Source organism: Nipponia nippon, unplaced genomic scaffold, assembly GCF_047370975.1.
Source record: "Nipponia nippon isolate SJK-2023a ecotype South Korea unplaced genomic scaffold, ASM4737097v1 scaffold_1, whole genome shotgun sequence".
Classification (NCBI taxonomy): Eukaryota; Metazoa; Chordata; class Aves; order Pelecaniformes; family Threskiornithidae; genus Nipponia; species Nipponia nippon.
Genome location: NW_028262290.1, coordinates 161,856,439 through 161,876,376, shown reverse-complemented (window position 1 = coordinate 161,876,376; position 19,938 = coordinate 161,856,439). Strand labels below are relative to the sequence as shown.

At 44.1% G+C, this 19,938-nt stretch overlaps 1 protein-coding gene across 1 annotated transcript in view; it reads left to right on the top strand.

Moving 5' to 3' along the window:
• Nucleotides 1-16,646, top strand: part of OXSR1 (oxidative stress responsive kinase 1) — a 94,219-nt gene extending 77,573 nt beyond the window's left edge. The window contains exons 10-18 of the mRNA XM_087730974.1: nucleotides 1,510-1,575; nucleotides 1,827-1,949; nucleotides 6,088-6,123; nucleotides 7,798-7,953; nucleotides 10,506-10,579; nucleotides 11,542-11,594; nucleotides 11,999-12,067; nucleotides 12,981-13,045; nucleotides 13,968-16,646. Of these exons, the coding sequence (XP_087587100.1) occupies nucleotides 1,510-1,575; nucleotides 1,827-1,949; nucleotides 6,088-6,123; nucleotides 7,798-7,953; nucleotides 10,506-10,579; nucleotides 11,542-11,594; nucleotides 11,999-12,067; nucleotides 12,981-13,045; nucleotides 13,968-14,042 (717 nt within the window). The 3' untranslated portion in view covers nucleotides 14,043-16,646. The remainder of the gene's footprint in view (nucleotides 1-1,509; nucleotides 1,576-1,826; nucleotides 1,950-6,087; nucleotides 6,124-7,797; nucleotides 7,954-10,505; nucleotides 10,580-11,541; nucleotides 11,595-11,998; nucleotides 12,068-12,980; nucleotides 13,046-13,967) is intronic.
• Nucleotides 16,647-19,938: the final 3,292 nt, after the last annotated feature.

Here is a 19,938-nt window from a genome sequence, read left to right as displayed (position 1 = left end):
ATCTAGGTATCTGTACAGGAGCTGGATGTCCTATTAAAGTTGACAGAAATCTAACAAGTGCAACTGAGGAAAAATCTAGAGAGCGATCCAGTTTATGAAATGTAGGAGTTTGCTTTAGGGCAAGTTTAACTGATGCCTGGGCTCTTGACGGTATTAAGTAGGTTTTTCATTGTCCATCATGGGATTTTGGGCAACTGAATAGTCTGCATCTGTACACTGGATGCACACTTGGTGTCCAAAGTGACAAGATGGTTTACGCATTGCTGACCTTTCTCCGTTTGGTTATGCGAGTTCTGGTTCATGTTATACTTCATTGTGTGTAAAATCTCCTTCATGCTTTCATTAAGCTGCTGCAGAGTAACATATTAGCATATGTGGTGATAGAAAATTAACATTATTGTAAATGAGGCAATACTTAAACCGGCACCCAGAGTGAAAATGTGTGCCAGTTAACACACGGTGTTAAATTGCTTTCATACATCAGCCACTGCCAAACTGACAGCTGTTACTTGAGGACAGAAGGGTCAGACTTCTATACGTCTATACTGAACCACAAATTTAAATAAGGTCTATGTTAGTAAAAGTATGTTTTGATAATGCTGAGAGCCACTTATCAGGAAGGGAAAGCGTGTGTCTTGAGGCTCGCCATCCTGCGTGCAAGAAACCATCGCGGGGGAGTCCTGGGAGCGCTTCGTGGGCAGAGACGGCAGGGCTGTCCAACCTCACTCATGTGGTGTGAAACACCCAGCCAGATCCCAGTGCTGGTGCCAGGGCGCTTGCCTGGCCTGCTTCCTCTGCAGCCAGCCGTTTGGCTCTGTAGTCAAGCGGTTGGCAAACTTTACGCTCAGGAGCCCACATGTTAGCCAGTCCGGAGTAGCTTGCTGAAGAGGAAATTAAATACAGTAAAGCATCACGGCAGTTTCCCAATATTTAGTCTGTTGCGATCACCGCATTTACTTCCTCTCTAAATGTCACGTGCTGTATGTTTTTTCAGCCACTCTTAACTCCTGTTGCCTTAATTCCTGAGTCTCATTACTCCAGCACATAGGTTCCTGCATCCCGGCCTGCCTGACATCTGAGGTTTGCCTTTGACAGTTGGACAGGCATAAATTTAGAGGCAAGATACAGCCAAGTGGCTGGATCCAGGTGGTGTAGTATCTGCGAATGGAAGAATGCCAAATGTCTCAGCAGGGTATCAGATGCTGGGATATAAGTAGTATAAGCACGTTCCCTAGTAAATCAGTCGGAATAGTATACAACTCTTCGATTGTTAATTCCCTATCACTTTGCATAGGGAAAGTGCCATCACTAGCTTAAAAGGTATTTAGGATGAAACATCATATACTGTAGTGTAGAGGAAGAAAGTGGTTAATATCTTTGGGGGAATGGGGGTGAAACATGTAAAACACTTTCTGCTAGAAATTGCTTAACAGTTTCTTTATCGGAGACACTGAAGGAATCAAAGGACATTTTCAGCAATGCAAATGTTTGGTGTTTTGTCTCTTGCAGAATAAAGAATTTTTACAAGAGAAGATGTTGCAGAGAGCACCAACAATCACCGAAAGATCCAAAAAGGTACTGAAAACCTCCTGGGCCCTTGCTGTTACAGTCATACTAGGTGTTTTTTATGCTTGTGTTCACATTTTTAATGAGAGTTATTGTAGTACGGCATTTTCTAGATACAGAGCTAGATATTTCAATAAAATACTCAAATGCCCTGGCAGATCGTGCAACCTGAAGATGCTTTTCCACTGTTTCTCCTAAAAAAGATCAACTGTAGAAACTGTCTGCTTGACATACCAGTTTTCCGTCTTTGTGCTGAGCAGGTCCGGAGAGTCCCAGGTTCCAGTGGACGTCTTCATAAGACTGAAGATGGTGGCTGGGAATGGAGTGATGATGAGCTAGATGAAGAAAGTGAGGAAGGCAGAGCAGCAATTTCACAGCTCAGGGTGGGTCCTCAAACTCCGATAGCTCTGCTGTGTCTGTTTTGTTTTCTAACTGTGGTACGTCTAAATACCCCTGGGAAGCATGTGGCCTTGTTTTAACTATGATACAAGGTAAGTTATAATCCCTCCCCTCAAGTTTGTAGCCGAACCAGAGAAAGCAGACCGAAGGCTGAAGAAATTGTATTGATCTCTTCTCTGTCATCATTCTGGGGCACAGCTGGTCTCATTCAGGGATGCTGAGCATAATTGGGAACATGAATTCAGACGGTCTGCTCCCAGCTCAGCATACCAATTCACTTGAGCTAGGATATTCTCTTTGTTTTTAAGGGTGCTGACTGTTTGAGATGCTTTCTTCTGGAAGTGTCAGGAGAGGTTTTGTCCTACTGCCCTCTCCAGGATGGAGCTGAAATCAATAGGGCCTGTGCTTATGGCTGATATCTGAAATACACAGAGCCTGGTTCTGTCCCTCTGGTTACACTGAAATCGATTAGTGCTAGTAGAAAATGTTATGGCATCCCCAAAGTCACAAGGAGTGATTGGTCTAGCACTTGAAAATCCTCAAAAAAATAAGCGCCGCCACCCCAACACATACACGAAAAACCCCAAGCCCAGACTAACCCCCAGAAACACAGAGGAGTAATGCATTGTAATCAACTAAAAGATTACAATAAATTTCTGGATTATCTTCCTCCCGGTAGTTAGCAGTGTGGATTTTCACTGTGATGGCTTGCCGGTTCCCTTTTCACTACAGCAGGTAATTTGAAGCGAACGATGCATTTTAATCATTCTGTAATTGAATTAGTGAGACAGTGAAGGATTTTTAGAGGGAGCTTTTCAATATGAAAGTTTAAAAAAAAAAGTATTATTGGTTTGAAGCATTTATCACTTTACAGCTTTAATTTTTCTCGTTTCTCTTTCATTGCTTTTTCTTCTACTGGTCTTCTCTAGAGACACTTAAATACTAAGTTCAAGATTTTGCATCTTTTCGGCGTCCTTTGGAATGCTTGGGTTTTTAAAGGCTGCTATAGATATAGTAATTCCATACTCTGTGGCAACAACTATTGTGTCTTTTTAAAGTGCTTACTATATCCAGCTTCATATTACATGGTCAAGGAGGGTCTGTTGGTACCAGGTGGATACTACTGAAATTTTTGATCCTGAAATCTTCTAAATTCCTTTTGTAAGTTAAAATATAATCAAATTTCAGGAGGGAATATTATGAAAGACCCTAACGCTATTTCAGAGATTACTTAGAACTTGGTCTGTCGTGTCTCTAAGCTCAGGGTACTATGACTTAGCACTGTTTACTGTGTTTTGAACAGTACTTACTTGTTTAATTCCTCTTATGCAGAAAAGAGCAGATTGACACACATGTTTACAAGCTCCTTTTCAAGCAATTTTTTTTTTTCTTGGAGCTTTGGCATATATCCTTATGCTGCTGTCTGTTCTGATCTCTCTAATTTGGGCCATGCTTGGCCTTTACTTCTAGGTTTCCCATTCAAGAAACCTTTAGGATGGGTGTTGGAGCAGTAGATCTCAATTCAGTTACCTAAAGGTAGATGTGTATTGCCATTTTGGAGGCACCCTGTGTAGATATAACGCAGAACTTTGGGAGACCTGTACCTTTCTGGAGGTCAGGAAGGGCACCGTGGCATCTTAGAAGTCACTACAGGTCTGCTTCGGCGCTTGGCTCCTGCCCTGGGCGTCTTCCCTGCGCGCAGCTTTTGCGTCGTTTCCTTCAGCCCGAAGACAAAAGCATAGAAAGGCCTGTGCACCTCCTGCGTTGGATCCCTTTTCGAGCGGTCTTAAGGCTTGTATTGAAACTGCCAGTGTTCGCCACGAATGCGGTGGTGGTGTTGAGGACTGGTGTTAAAGCTGTGTTTTGGCCGTCTTTCAAACACGGGGTGTAAATTTCACCTGCTTGTAATCCCTCTGCAATTTTAACTAAGTCGTAAGATAGAATAATGTACATTAACTAGGTGTTACCTTTTATTCCTGCCCACGGCAGAGGGGTTGGACTACATGGATCCTCAAAGATCCTTTCCAACCCGAACCATCCTGTGAGTCCGGCTGTACCTGTGTTTTATTGCTGTCAGTCTTAAAGTAAAAGAATGGCTTGCAGATTGACTTGATTTGCTAAAATAGTTCAGTATTATCCTGCATAGAAACTTCTATATAAATGTAAAGTGTTTGTATTTTTTGCTCATCTCCACTTTACGGAAAAAATAAGGTGAATTTAATATGTACAAACATGTATTTTACAAGTCTTGTCCTAGGACTGCTCCTGAAAGCAGACAAATATTTATTACAACCAACCAGAAATATCTGCCCAATTCATTGAATATGCTGACTTGCTGGCTCAACATTACCTTTTGGATATAAAGACTTACTGAACTTCTTTGCTCAGTATTTAAAACCCTGAATTCGAATTAGAGCAGTTGTGCTATGTGGGCTCTTAAATCATTCGCTTAACTCTGTGCAGTGGCACGCGGTGTGGTCACATTTCGCTGGTTATTTCACCTCTGGTTACACAAGCAAAAGTAAGTTAGAACTAATACATGGCAGCACATCCCCAAAGTCATCTTATTTCTGCCTTAGTTAGGTAAAACATCTTTTAATGTTTGTCCCATTTCCTTTCTGTCTCTTCATGTTTTTCCTTCGTTTACCTCTGTTTGCCGCTTATCTGGGTTAGTTGCTAGCCGTGGGGCAGGGCCAGTGTTTCCGTACTTGTCTGTAGAGTGTCTAGCACACTGCGATCTTTCAGAAAAGCTCCTTTGGAGTTATTCCTTGGGGCATCTGGGTACCCTGGGATATGAACCTTGTGCCTGAAAGAACAGTGCTGCAGCCATGGCCTGCGGATGTGGAGCATGGCTGTTTATCTCTGGGAGCAATGCCACGTTTTTCATCTTGCCTGGTAACTGTCAAGTGAAGGCTCAACATATTCAGATGGATTTCAGGCTTGACCTTTCCAGCTGTGTGACTTTTTTCCTGACACTGTCTGCATAGAGTCACCGTGAAGGAACTGTTCCTTTTCCTCCTGTCCAGAGGGCTTTTTGCAACTTGCTGTTCTGAGAATAAGAGCTTTTACTCTCTCTCGTGAGAGGCCTCTAGGTCATATGTTACTAATTGCTCTGACCAGCATTGGTTAAGTTAGGGACATTGGTTAGTGCATAAACTGGCTCAGGTAAAGATAGTGGCATGATGAGACTTACGTTCTTCTGTCAAACCTGTACTGTCTTTTAGACCATTATGTGGAGAAGGAACATCTATTTTATTAATCCCAGCATGGACCAAGCCATCCCACCTGTCTGTCTCCACATGGTAATTGGACCTGTTAGAATTCAAAGCTGCAGGCTCTCTTAACTGCAGGGCTTTCCAGGAGTACTTGGCAATTCCTTCCTGCTCATGTGAAATAGCTAGTGCACGTCATCTTTGTTTTACTGATAAGCAAAGATTGGTCGCGTTGCTGTGACTGCTCTTTCCCCTCCGTTCCACCAGTGTCTTTGTTTTGCTGCTGAACTTGTGTACAGCTGTCAGTTTTCTGCATTCTCTCACGGAGAGCATAGCATAATGCAGAGTCCAAGGGCAAGGAGAGCAGGCGAGAGACTTCTTTCTATAAAGCAGCACAAGTGAGGCTGATTTCTCCCCTTCCCTCCCTCCGCAAGGTTTTGTATGATTTAAGCAAGTTGGTTTGCAAGCTAGTTCCCTAAGTATATGAAGGGGATTTGTTTCCGAGCAGAATTATGCAAGGCAGATTTGTGTGGCTTATCTTTTTCTGCGAGACTCGGGTAGCTTAAAATGGATTTTGTCATACTGGTGCACAAGTAATTTGATCCAATCTGAGTGATCTTCAAGAGTACTGGATTTTGCTAATGGTTAACAATGATAGCAGCTTAGGTATTGTATGCCACTGTGTAAATATCAGCTGCAAGTCTTAAAACATGACTGTATGTTTCTGGGTATTATGCTTTAGGTTGCCAAAAAATTGTGTGGCTTCCCTTTTATTACACATCTTAATACATATACATTATTTGAAAACAATTATGTAGATTTCATATGTTCAGTGTGGTTCAGAAAAGTCCTTCTAGTCATTAAGTCTCACTTTTGTCAAGGCAGTGACAGCTTTTTCTTTGTTTTTCAGTCTCCCAGAGTGAAAGAACCTGTACAGAATTCCGAGGTAAGTTATAATTGCAAATAACTTCCCAAAATGGTGACTCCTAGTTATTGCTGTTGCAAGGAACATGGTTTTTATTAGCCTTTGGAAACAATATTGTGTGAAGTAGAAGTGAATATCTAGCTGAGCTCTGCTTGAAAACCTTTCTAAAAAAGGAATCATTAGCTGTGTAATGCGAAGAGGTCTTTCTGAGGTAAGTTTGGTATATATCTTTTTAACTTTACTTGCTACGGCAAAAGTCTGTTTGTTGTAAGATAAGGAATTGGTCACAAGAACAACCTAAGCAAAACAACTGTGTTCCAATTTCCTCTTTAAAAAAAACTCAACAAAACACAACTTTAAAACGTCTGTTTTGCATAGTCTAATTCACTGGTTTGGAATCTGTGCTCAGAATTGTGAAATAAATCTGTAGTAGTATTTAATAGCAAACTTCAATTGCAATTTATAATCTGCCTTCAGTTCTGTCCTGTGTTCCTTACATTAGGAATATTAGTACATCTTCTCTTTCAATGGTAGAGACTGCTTATCTTCTAGAGACTGTGCTATGTCTTTATCTTCCCACACAGGTAGCGAAAAGAAACAGGGCTGTCTCCTAGAAATTAGTCTTGCGTTAGGCTGTCCTGTTCTTCCTTTGTCTGTTTTCAAGGACTGATTATAAAGGGAGATCTTAAGAAAGACTGCAGTTCTGCCACTGTAATTTGGCATAAACTCTAAATTCAAAGAAAAAGCTGAAAACCAGAATCCCTTTGGGATGAATTTTCCCATTGTGATACATCCCTTGATATATATTGTGGTTTGGAGGTCTGCTGCCCGGGTTTTCAGTAATCAAGGTGGTTTATATTTCCTACAACTTAGCAGAGTAGGTTGGAGGGCACGCTGAAGAAGTGCCATCAAGCTTACAGTTCTTTGGCTACCATGCCAAAATCAGTTTCTCTGTTCTGAATAACACAAGAGGTAAAAAAAGTTAAAGTTTCATTTAGCTCTTTTCTTCCACCCCCAAATTAATTGCATGTGATTTTTTTTTTTTTTTTTTTGCAAGGAACTAACCTTAGTAAGTCCAATCCTAAACAGCCATGTCTTGTGTGTTTTGAAGAACCTGAGCTCTGAATTCACTTGTTGAATTCACAGCTGAGTATCTGGATTGCTCCAACTCTGACATTTGTTTTACGAATGGATGAATTGTCGATAGTTATCTTAATGCTCTGCTAGGCCGTGTTCTCTGAAAGGACCTACAAGTCAAAGCAAAGCTGCTCTGCTCTGACTGCATGGCTACTTGGAAATACAAGTAGGACTCGGATTCTGCAAAGGGGGGAAAGTAAAGGATAGGGTGCTCTCGTCCAAGCTAGGATGTGATCTGTGTGCATCCAGCCTTGCTAGCTGCAAGCGTGTAATTTTTGTCCAGGATTCACAGTCATGCTGCTATCTTGGTTTCTTATCCTTCTTTACTGGTGAGTAAAACTTGAAAGTATCAGGGCAGAAGGGGTCCCTGGACACGAGGAAACATTAAACCCCTTGAACATGAACTTGGGATCAGTGTTAGTGTCCTGGAGGTCTAGGAAGGCCCTTGGTGAACTTCTCTAAGCAATTTGTGCAGCAAACAAGCACTTTTTGGAAAGCTGGTGCTTGAGTCAGAACTCTTGAGCTCCTTTTCTCATTAAAATGCCTTTTTGCTTGCAGCTATTCCCATCAGCTGAGCCGCCAGGTCCTTCACTCAATGCTCCAGCACAGGCACCTACTCAACTACCTCAGGCTGCAGGACAAGCACCTGCACAACCTCAAACTGCTGTACCTCCACCTAGTCAGGCTCCTCCAGCAGCCCCAGCAGCAGCCCAGGTAAGATCAGAAACCCTTCATACCAGCTTTCAGCTTTGCACTTCGCCGTTCTGTTCGAGACGTGCTAAAATGATCTAAAGCCATGAAAGTTGCTTGTCTGGAGTTGCGGCAGTGCTGCTGCTTATGCAGAAGTGACGGCTGGCCTGGTAGCTTGCAGAAGGAAGACAGTCAATGCGGGCACAGCAGTTTTTCATTCTTATTCTGTGGGTGAGCAGTGACGTTTTCTGCTGTGCAGGGAATGGACTCTTTGGCTTGAGGCAAGGTAAAAGGTAAGCAAAAAGGAGAGTCTCATTTAAGTGGCAGCTGCTTGTTCCTGGTGTTTAAGATTCAGCACAAACAGGCTCTGATTTGTGTCTCTTGACATCACTGGCATCTATGGGATAAGAGTGGAGAGAAAAGTGAGAGGAGGAAACTAGAATGCACAACTTCTCCAGGCTTCAAAAGAGATACAGGAGGCCTGGGTTAAAACTGTCTTTGTAGCAGTCAAAAATTGTGGAGAAACTGCATCTTTGGGAAGCTCTGAACCTTGTGGTGCTTTCAAACACTTCCATTTCAAGCAGAGAGGGGAGAATGGACCTTTGAGGGGAAGTACAGGGAGTGTGAAAGCTTGACAAGTCTGTGTTTAATTCTTAGCTATACCACCCCAAAGTGTAGGATATAGGTCAGATAGGCAGGCATAGCAAAGTCAGGAAAGAGCTCTGACTTGTGTTAAAGAGAGAAAAATGGCCAACCCAAAGCATTACTGAGATACTTGGAACGTGTCTTGTGGTTTGCTGGAGTAAAGCACTGCAGAGTTTGCCAGATTCCTGAACGATGGCACCTCTTTTTTATAAAAGACACTAATGTTCTTATTTGTTGGTGGGGAGAGGCTGTCAGTGTTGGATGGGCAAAGGTAGCATCACCCTTTGGCAGACCCAAGGGGAAGAGGCTTGGCAGTGTTGGTCAGAAAAATAACTTAGACTTACTCCTTCCTAGAAATGTTTCATTATTTTTATTTTAAAGAATGTAGAAAGATACGTATATCACTTCACTGCAGTCAGCTGTTTACAGAACCATTAAAGACAGTGCATTAGTCATTAAACAAAAATAGTAGAGTTGGGGTCTGACATATTCTTGGCCACGTTAAAAATAGCTTTAATACTTAAACCCCTTCAAATCTCTTGAAAAATGGCCAGTGTTTAATCCATGAATTTTATGCAGCAGTTGAAACACCAGCAGCAGTGAAGGCCAGGACTCTGTTTGGTAAACTGGAGTAGCAGTGTTGGCCTAAATGAAAGTATTTTAATTTGCACTAGCAGAGTATCTTGCTCCCTGCCACTAGTGCCCAATAGCTTATTTGTTGGTAGCTTGTCCTAAGGTGAACTTAATGCCTTTGCGTCAGCGTGGTGTTCTTTATAGCTCCTTTTTGTCAATGTATTCTTTTTTTATAGCTCTTTTTGGTCAATGCGTTTTTCTTTACAGCTCTTACTATCAGCGTGTTCTTCTTCACAGCTCTCCTCTGATTCTTGTAGCTCGTTGGTTACTGTTTTGCAGACCTCTGGGCTTGTCTATGAACCCTTGTTTGTTTTCACTGACCTAAAAGCTTTCAGTTTCAAGAGAAACAAGATTGTGATCAGAAGCCCCGAGCTGCATTGCTGGCACAGGAGCACCAACAGATAGAGTAAAATGCTAGTCTTAAACAAAGGGTTATTTTTGTTTTTTCTCTCATGGAAAAGCAAGTGATCTAGATGAAAATACTTGGTCAAGACTTCTAGGCTTAAATTACCAGCCTAGCACTGTGTCTGTCTTGTTACTGCGGATTTAAATTCCTTGCCTTAGCATGTGCAGTACAGATGACTTGCGCAGTGGCAGAGTGACCAACCCTCCTCTGTTTTGGTTGGGTTTTTTTGGTGGAGACTGATTAACAATTAGCCCTTTACTGGAAGTATCACAAGTGCTATAAAGATGGACACCTCCTGGATCTTTCCTTCTGGAAATCTGCTGCTGACCAATATAAAATGCTTTGATTACAAGTTCCAGTAATTACTCAGAAGGAATTTAGAAATGAAAATAGGCAGCTCTAAAATTGCTGCTAGATGCTCTTAAAGCCTTTGATTTCACAAAAAAGTAACTGAGAGTATATGCTAATCTGCCAATTAAATTATTTTTCTAGGTACTCTTCACAATTGCATCAGGTTTTTAAATCAGATGTTTGGGGCAGGGATTAAAACACAGGAGGTCTTGAAGCTGTCATGAATGCCCAAAAACCTTAAGTTTTGATGCAAAGCAAGAAGTCTTTTTACATTTAGCATTTCTTCTGAAGTCTCCTGCCATTTTGGCATTTCTCAAAGTTGTGTAGCTTTCACTCTTTTCAAGATAATTGCACAGAGAACTTAATGGGTTACTATTTAAACGTGAAGTTCTCCTGTTTCATTAGTCTGTCGTCTTTTTCACTGATTCCAATGATGAGTTAAACTTTTATTTGTGTTTATAGTTGATCAAGGTTATCTCTAGTTTTAAAACCAGAGAAGGAAAGTGTTAATTTGCTTTAAAATGATGTAATCGTATTGCAGGCCCCACCTGCCCCTGCTACAGCTCCGGTACAGGAAGATACGAAAGTCCCCATCAGCCTTGTACTAAGGTTAAGGTAAGGACACAAAACTGACCTGTTCTGTTAAAGTGAGCCTTTGTAGAGAGGGACACTGGAAGACTTCTGTAGTGCATCTTGCTATCTGCCTTTTAAGTAAAAAGGTGGTGGCTATATGTTGTTTGTCAGCTTGGATTTCATCCACTCTTCTGAAACTGGGACCCAGAAAAGCAGTTTCTCTCATCCACTTCTTCAGTTTCGCAAGAGCTGTAAATTGAAAGAGGTTTTGATATTTGTATAAATATTCCTAAACTCTAACTGGGTGTGAAGGAAGGAATTAGCTGGGTTCCCTAAAGGGGATCAGGGATCCGGGGGTTCTGGCCTTGTGCTGGACCATCGGACTATTTAGGCACAACTTCAGACTTCAGCCAGTTCTGAGAGTGAAGAGCTTTTACCCAATTCAGGGCATGGATTCTGGTCTATGTCCCTAGAAATAGGCAGGAAAAAGGATTGTAAGCACATTCTACTATCATTACACATATTGACGTTTCTCATTTAAGGAACCTGCCTCTCATCTCTGTAGGCATCTTGGTTGTTGATAGGCATTGGACTGGGGCTTCTGAGCATCACCTCCCAGTCATTCCTGCACAGTTGCGTAAGGTGTGTGCATCTGCAGTCGGTGAGTGCTTCCTTCCTCCGAAGGGTGTGCTCCAAGGATGTATCTGCTGACAGATAAGAGTTGCTGAGACGGTGGAACAATGTGGCTTTATACCAGAGAGGTGCCACTCACTTATCCTGGACTTCAGCTCACTCAGGCTCTGTCAGGTTGAGAGGCAGAGTGTGCTGAGAGCCCCGCTCTCAGATGCGCACCCGAGTGATTAGTTCCTGCCCTATGAAGGGGGAAGGGTGCAATGAATTCCCTTCTCTCCACAGACTGGTTATTCAATGAGAGCACTTTCTTTTGGGCACCGATCAGTGCAATGAAATGGTTTCTTCTGTATAAAATTCTCTTCTTTCCACAGGAATTCAAAAAAAGAGCTCAATGATATTCGATTTGAATTTACCCCAGGAAGAGGTGAGCTGGTGGGAAATTGCAGTGTGTGAAGGTGGTTTTAGTGAAGGAAGTTTTGTGTTCGGTGTTGTGCAGTTGTGTGTATGGAAATGCTGTCCAAGTGTCTGTCCACAGTGCCCTCCTAAAGGGCTTGCCTTATGGTTGGCCTTGGAGCACTGCTGTTGAGAAGACCCTTCTTGTCAAACTGTTCATGGATATGACCAAAGTGCAGCCCTTTGAATTCCAACTCAGACAGCATAGCTCGGAGCTGTCTGACTACACCTGGTGTACACCCTAATATCCATCTTGTATAAAGAACCCTTTTGCTGTTTGGTTTGTACAAGCTCCTTTAGGTTTCTGTGTGATGCCTTCATCAGTTGAACAATTTCTGTTATGTGGTGACTGGCTCTTGGGTTTCTCCCCAACAGATACTGCTGACGGTGTGTCTCAAGAACTCATTTCAGCAGGTCTTGTTGATGGCAGAGATCTGGTAATAGGTAATTACATGTTATTTTTTTCTGCTCTAACCATTTCAGTCATTTTTTGCATGTTTAAAATGACCTGATTAGTGGCTACCAGGAGAGTTTGCTGTGGCCTTGGTTCTCTACCCCAATGGCTCTACAAAACTGCTGTTAATTCTGGTGGCAGTTCTGTGCCAGTACATTTAGGCAACCCCCAGTCCACAAGAATAGAATCTAGTTGGAAACATTATGAAGCAAATGTTCCTTGTAATGCAAAATGAAGGCTAATCGACCTATTAGCTAAATCATTATCATCTGACATATATATGCATTGCCAAATTGCTGCACAAGCCTGTACTGCTCACAGGTCCTGCGCAAGAGAGGTCTGGGACTGGAATCAGCCAGGCTTTTTTTGTTTTAAGTAGGGCTGGGGAAGGAAGCGTGAAGTGCGCACGCACTAGGGCAGCAGCACGTGTTGCTGCACTTCAAGTGAGCATGAACAGCTAGGTGAACAGCTACCTCTAGCCAGAGTTTGCTAAGTAAATGCGTCCTGTGCAGCAGGTGAGACTTGTAAACTGTCAGCACTGCCTGTATTTTTCAACTACGGCAAACAAAACTGTTCCTTATACACAGGCTGCAACATCTGGAAAGGCTGCTAGTGCAAAAATAACTGGATTTCCAGCTGCAGTTGGGCAGTTTATTATTACTAATCCCACCACATCCAGGAAAAAATAACTACCTCTGAAAAAGCAGCATAGTAACAAATGACAGCATTTTCAGTTTAAAGCTTTAGATTTAAGTAGACTGAGTCTAATTGAGACATGAACTTTTTCTATCATTTTAAAAGTCTTAAGTTTGCCAAGTAATAGAGGCCTAATGAGTTTGGGATGTTTTTCTCTAGCCTGTCCTAATATTTGCCCGTTTTCTTTGTGTGTGTGTGTGATTTCAGTTGCAGCTAATTTGCAGAAAATTGTGGAAGAGCCCCAAGCAAACAGATCCGTCACTTTCAAACTGGTATTTATTCCTGTTCCCTAATTGAACAAGTTGTCACTTGCAAAAAGAAGCCATTGCATATAGATGCCTGTGATGTCTGTTGCAGGCATCTAATGTATGCGCTCTAAATCCTCCCTTCTTTCCCAAAGCTTCCTACCGGTTGTCTAACAGTAGGCAACACAGGCTCCCCGCTTGTGTCCTCTAAGCAGCACCTGGGTTAAATAACTGTGTGAGATGATGAGCTAACACAGACGTTCTCTTATCCTGGCTCATAAGCATATAAAAATGTTACAAAAAGGTGTTTTCTGGGCTTTGAACATACACTTGCCCAGAAAGGGCAGACATACTTAAGGTCAGGTAAGTGGGCTAAGAAATGCCGCAGACTCCTTTCTTGGCGGAGGAGAATGGGGAGGGTCCAGATACATTGTCTCTGAGGAAGAAATGAAGGGGGGGGGGGGGGAAAGGGGATTGGGAGCAAAAGAGGAGACCCAAAACTAAGAGAAGATGGGCTAGGAGAGGAGAAAGAATGGAGATGAATCCTTCAGAGGCGGTGACATTCAGGGGTAGTTACAATGGCAAAGCGAAGGTGTAACGAGTTTATCAGTAGTGAAGCAGTAAGTGCTGTTATTTTTGACTCTTTCTGTGAGTTTTCACTTGTTTTGCCCCAATTAGTGCACATAGCCCTAGTCAGAAAAGACATTGGCAAAACTTCAGTCCCAGCCCTTCCTAGCTTCAAAAAAAGGCAAAAAAAAAAACAAAGACAAAAAAACCGCTCAATTTTAACTTTGGGTAGTGCAAGCTGCTGAATACAGTGCAAAGCTGTCCTGTGACTGCTCCGTCTCCAGACCGTATCCGATACACCTTGTTGTGATTCGTAGCACGGTACGTATCGGAGGGTAGAGCACATGTGTTGCTATTTGGATCTCTGTTCTTTGTGTTTCAGGCATCTGGTGTCGAAGGCTCAGATATTCCTGATGATGGCAAACTTATAGGATTTGCACAGCTCAGCATCAGCTAAACAATGGTCCCAGGAGATGTTTCCCAACTGAGAACCCACATGTGCATATTCGTAATGCTTCTGTTAGCCTAAAAAAAAAAAAACCACTACTGCCAAAGAATTGAACTACAGCCCCCTTCCTAGAAGCTTTAACATTTTCCTTAATAGGATCACAAACCTTCCTGAAATTACCGATGGCGTTTACACCTTTTGTAAACAATTCTCATGGTTTTGTATCTGTCATCTCAAACATGCAGACCCAACACATCATTGCCTGCATGTTCATTTTATTATTGCCTTACTTTAAAGAAAAATACTACTGAGTACGAAGCAGGGGGTTCCACTGCTCTGATGATCTTGCCTAAATGTTTGCTTACATGTGGTTTCATTTTTTTCACTTGCTATTTTTGCACAAGTTTTAATACTGAACAGATCTTTTTTGTTCTTTACCTGCTTCTCCTTCCATCTGAAACACCAATGTACATGTCGTTTGGGTCACCTGGAGTGCTGAGAAATCTGCTTCTCTTCGGCTGTGTTTTTTTTTTTTTTTTTTAAAACTGCTGGTTTGAATGCTTGCACCTGAGAAAAAGCAAGCCAAGTCTTAACCCACGGGAGGGAGAGCTGCCTTCCCTTGTGTCTGTGTTTTTGAGAAGTTCCTTGACTTTGAGGTGTTAGAAGTCAGCTTCCCTTTGTAAACTGCCTTAATTTTTTTCTTTTTTACTATTTTGGTTCTCTCCACATGAGTGCCAGGGGTGGCATGAGGGCTGAACCTTTTAATTTACGTTAAGCAGTCCTTCCTCAAAACGTCTTTCATTCTGCATCTTAGATGTAGTCTCTTCTTGAAGCAGACCAATGAGGCATTGCTGTCTGGAAACTGGTCTTTCAGGTGATCAACAAAATACTTGTGGTCAGAGGGAGACGAGATCTGTGTCACTCTGCGTTTGGAAAAGATGCACTTCAAACTGTTCCTGAAACCCAGTCTGTTATGCCTGGCTGCGCGAGTCCCCCCGACGTGTTTCCCAGTCCTTTGCAAACTGGTACCCGTGGAACCGTCCCTGTCGTGTTTTACAGCAATAAAGAATCGCCAGTAGAGTGGTAGTACTGGGCAAGCGAGCGCCGGGCTGTGTCCCTCCTGCACTAATCGCTTGGGTCGTCAGCCTTCTCGTTGGCCCAAGCCTCAACGTTTGATCAGGATGTCACTGAAACCCTGTCACACACGTATTTAGCTTTTATTTCGATGTGGTGTTGAATTTGAGTTTCTACATGAATAATATAAATTATACTCTGAGTTTGATAAGAGACACTTGTAATGCAATATGTGAATAATAAATGGTGTTGATTTTTTTCTCCTACTGTTTCACAGTTGGCCTTTGTAACTGCTCTGGGCTCTGGAGTGTTTTCTACACAGAACTTGTAAGCCTGTAATTTAACACACAGATGGAAACGTGTTTGGTTTCCATCAGCCACAAACAATGCAGAAACAGAGTGTTAAAGCGGAATGACTGAGTTCAATTAGGACTTTTTTTATTTCCAAGTCTTCAGATGAACAATCTATATTTATATATTGTTCTCTATGAGCAGCTGTGGAAGCTTCCCGAATTGTGCATGTTCTTTTTATACCGCCCTTGTTGCTCGTAGCCTCTAGGTGGGTATTGACTACGTCCCCATGGGCTAGTTGCAGCCCCATGGCTGGTGAGTGTGAAGGGGAGGGAGAGGAGAAAGAGGGTTTGGGAGCGAGAGTATCACAGGGTGCTGAGGAGATGCTCTCAAGAGCCTGGGAAGCGGGTGCCCGATACCAGGGAGGGGTTGGTGGCTGAATTTGGCCAAGTGCGTGTGTGCACGCACGTGCGGCACCTCTGGCGCTTTCTCCTGGTGTCTGACACAACGCGGTCCCTGCGGCTTCCCCCATCGAGCGTCTTGGCTTGGGAAGAGTAGGCTGGCATCTCGATTTTCATGTCACCCTGTAGTCAATGTGGTTGTATCGGAAACCCTTAGGACCCGAAGACAAGGTAGTCTTGGTACAGTATTATTTTCCCTTCTGCCTGCGTGCCATGGGGACCTCCTTGTTCATTTGTGTACTGGTGCTGAGAAAGGTAGGACTCGAACTGCTCAAATGGAACAATGCAGCATCTATTTATTAAGATATTCCCCACCTTCCCAAAGCCAGGACTTAGAGAGCTTGAGCTCACACTAATCCAAGGCTCCTTAGTTCTTTAATGGAGAAAACAAGTAAGGAAGAAACTGATGGGTTTTGCTCTGTAGATCTCCAGATGTTTTGGGTAGGGATCCAAAATATTTACTTGGGCTATTACAGTGCTAGACAACTGTCTTTTCTGATGTTGTTACAGTAAGTGCCAATGCTGTTCATAATTGTTTTCCAGTGTCATTAAGAATTTGGGTTTTGTGCAAATTTCTGATTTGAACCTGGAGACGTGGTAATTTTAAGTTAGTTTCTATTTGTAAGGACAATGCTCTGTTAATGAAAACGGATCCTCTTCACAACTTTGGTGTATTGTAGATTATAATGAAAGATGTAAAATATTCAGGCTTTTTTCCTTTTTTTGGACTTTGTATTTTACTGCATGTCTCTAATTTTTAATCAATAAAGAACAAATTGTCCATTGCCATGTGTTTGGCGTGTGGTTTACATGTCATTGGCTTGGGTGGTTTATCGTGGGAAGGGCTTTGAGCGGTGTCTGCAGCCCCTGGGGCATTTCTGTTTGGGGCGGTGGGAGGTTTGGCAAGCCCCAGGAAGGCTCGGTGAGGAAGGCTGTGGGGATGCTCTGCAGCAGTTGTGTGCAGAAATGGAGCCAGAACGGCGCTCAGGATTGTACCCTGAGGGCTTGTCTCCAGTTGAAAGGTTTGCTCCAAGCTCTGCATGCCCTGTGCAGCTGGGGATGAGCTTCCTCTGTCCGGGAACACCCCAGGGCGACAGAGGCTGGTATTAAAGTGGGATGGTTTGTACCTTGAGAAGCGTTTGGAGCATGAACTGCACTCCCTCCTTTCCACCTCAGTACTTGTTCTTTCTGAATTTGAAGGTTTGGGGCAGATCTGATTCAGAGGTGCCTCTCAGGTCTCTCCATTACGTTTGTGGTGGAGCCAGGACTTAAAGAAAAGGCACTGACGGTGAGAGGTGGAGCCCAGGCATGTCCCCATCTCTCATCATCCTTACAGCTTGTGCTGGTTTTGGCTGGGATGCAGTTAATTTTCTTCACAGTAGCTGTGCTTTGGATTTGTGCTGGCAACAGTGCTGATAACACCGGGATGGTTTAGTTCCTGCTGAGCAGTGCTCACACAGAGTCGAGGCCTTTTCTGCCTCTCCCCCCACCCCACCAGCAAGGAGGCTGGGGGTGCACAAGGAGTTGGGAGAGGACACAGCTAGGACAGCTGACCCCAACTGACCAAAGGGATATCCCACACCGTACGATGTCACGCTCAGCATATAAATCTGGGGAAGAAGAAGGAAGGGGGGGACGTTTGGAGTGATGGCGTTTGTCTTCCCAAGTTGCTGTTACGCATGATGGAGCCCTGCTTTCCTGGGGATGGCTGAACACCTGCCTGCTGATGGGAAGTGGTCAATGAATTCCTTGTTTTGCTTTGCTTGCGTGCACGGCTTTTGCTTTCCCTATTAAACTGTCTTTATCGCAACCCATGAATTTTCTCACTTTTCTGATTCTCTCCCCCATCCCGCTGTGGGGAGTGAGGGAGCGGCTGGGTGGGGCTGAGCTGCCGGCTGGGGTTAAACCACCACACAGCTCTTAGCTCTGGCTGGGCCGTTCCTCTCTGTCAGCACCAGCATCCCCTGCTGTGGCATACTTGTGTGCCAGCAGTCATGCTTTGGGCTGCGAGGGCAAGGAGGTGCCTGCAGTGAAAGGTCTTGTCCAAGTGTGCAGGTGACATGGCTGTTGGCAGGCTGTCAGTAAACCTCTTGCCACGAGATCAAAAACACTGCTGTGACCTGGCACTGAGCCGCTGCCGTGGCTGTGGCAGGAGGTCTGTCACGGCGAATGCTGCAATTCGATGTCAGTTAAACTGGGTGGGCATCTGGACAGCTTTCCCCAGTCGTGGTCAACTTTTAACAGTGACCTTGGCCACAAGCTTTTAGTGTTATCTAACGTCATGCAAAAGAGAAGTGCCTGGGCAAGCAGGCTACCTGACTCCTTCTTGGAAAGCCAACTCTGTGAAGCACTGCGCTGGAAAAAACCCTAGACTTTTCCTTCACATCCTTCAATATTTCTTGCCCATCTTCCACGAAGGAAGGAAATTTTCAGAAATTAAGGGAAACATTACCTGAGGAGTAAAAAACCCTAATATTTCTTGCTAGAGGTCCTTTTGGAAACTTTTCCCTAATGTATGACTTCTGTTCCCAAGGTGCTCTGTTCATTCAAACTCTGACAGCTTTGTTGACGTGATTTACCCAGAGCTCAGTGAGGTTTGCTTGAGCGAGGTCATGGTGTCTCCACCGAGAGGAGCAGAAGGGGTTTTCCTGCTCAGAGCATGGGACAGCCGCAGGGACTGTCAAGGGCAAGGTGTGCGTCTTCTGGGAGGGGGTAGGGATGGTCCAGTTGGAGGCATGTTCCCCGGGCCTTTTGGCTGGGATGCACCCCATGTGTTTGCTTAAAGATATGCGTGTTCTTGCTTAAAAAGAAACACCCCCCCCCCCGCCAAAAAACAAAAAAAAAAGTGGTGGTCTGGGATGGTGGCACTTTCTAAGCTGCCTCTTCCATTCAGTCTCCTTTCTAAGGGTCTTGGGCTTAGTTTGCCATTTTCTGGCTCTTTATTTCTCTTAAGTTGTTCCTCTTTACTCACAGACCCAGAAAACTTTCTTTTGGGTGAATGTAACTTCCAAGTTTAAGACATGGGATGGCAACGGACGTTCTGAGTTGCTGAATCTCATCCTCTGTATCTAAGCCAACTTCTTTGCAGTCTTTCCAGTATTTGGCCAAACCCTGCTTAAAAAGCCCCAGAGAATTATATCCCTGTTTTATCTCCCATCCCTGCCTCTGAAGGAAATCCCTTTATGGACACTCCTAAAGGCTTTCCATGCTGCCTTAGTCCAGTGCCTCATAGTCCTCCTGTGACTGAATAGTCCACCCCAGTTACCTTCATCCTTGGATGTTTCCCTTTGTGGGTGCTCCCCGCGAGGTGCCTCACACCCCCCGTGCCTCTGGGCTTCCCTGCTCTTCTTGCCGCATCCTGATCACCTTCTCGCAATCTCTCCTCCCAGCTGATGAGTTTCCAAATGGAAAATAACCTCCCCTGGAGGGTATGCACCTCCTGAAATTTCTGTTTCACTTAATGGGAACGCACTGTGAGTACAAATCCCAACCCAGCACATTGCTTTTTCTTCAAATTGTGGCTGTCTACGGCTGCAGGGCTTATCTTGGGCTTAAATACCGGTTCCAGCCCCTGGGGAAGTCTGTCTCTGCAGATACTGCTGCCAATGTCAGGGGTTGGGGACATTTTGAAAGCGGTGGGTGAGTTTGGGCTGTTTCAGAAATGGCTGGTGCTGCTCACCTTGTTTCCATGCCTCAGTGTGGCTTTCCACCAGTTTTGCCAACTTTTTATGGTTCCACACGTGCCGCATCGCTGCGACACCAGCTGGATCCGTGCCGTCGGCCCCAACCTGACGGAGGAAGAGCAGCTGAACCTCACCCTGCCCCGGGACGTGGACGGGGCGTACGAGCAGTGCTCCATGTACTCGCCGGTGGACTGGGACCTCATCTCCATCATGACATATGGCCTGAACGCCACGGAGACGTGCAGCAGTGGCTGGGTGTACCCCTCAGACCATGAGGCGACGCTGGTCACTCAGGTTTGTAGCATCCTTTTGTTTCTGATTGCTTTGTGCTGTTTTAAATGGTGTTTTGAAGGCTGGGGTGTGCTGAGCTCAAGCAGGGCACGCCTGGAGGCAGTG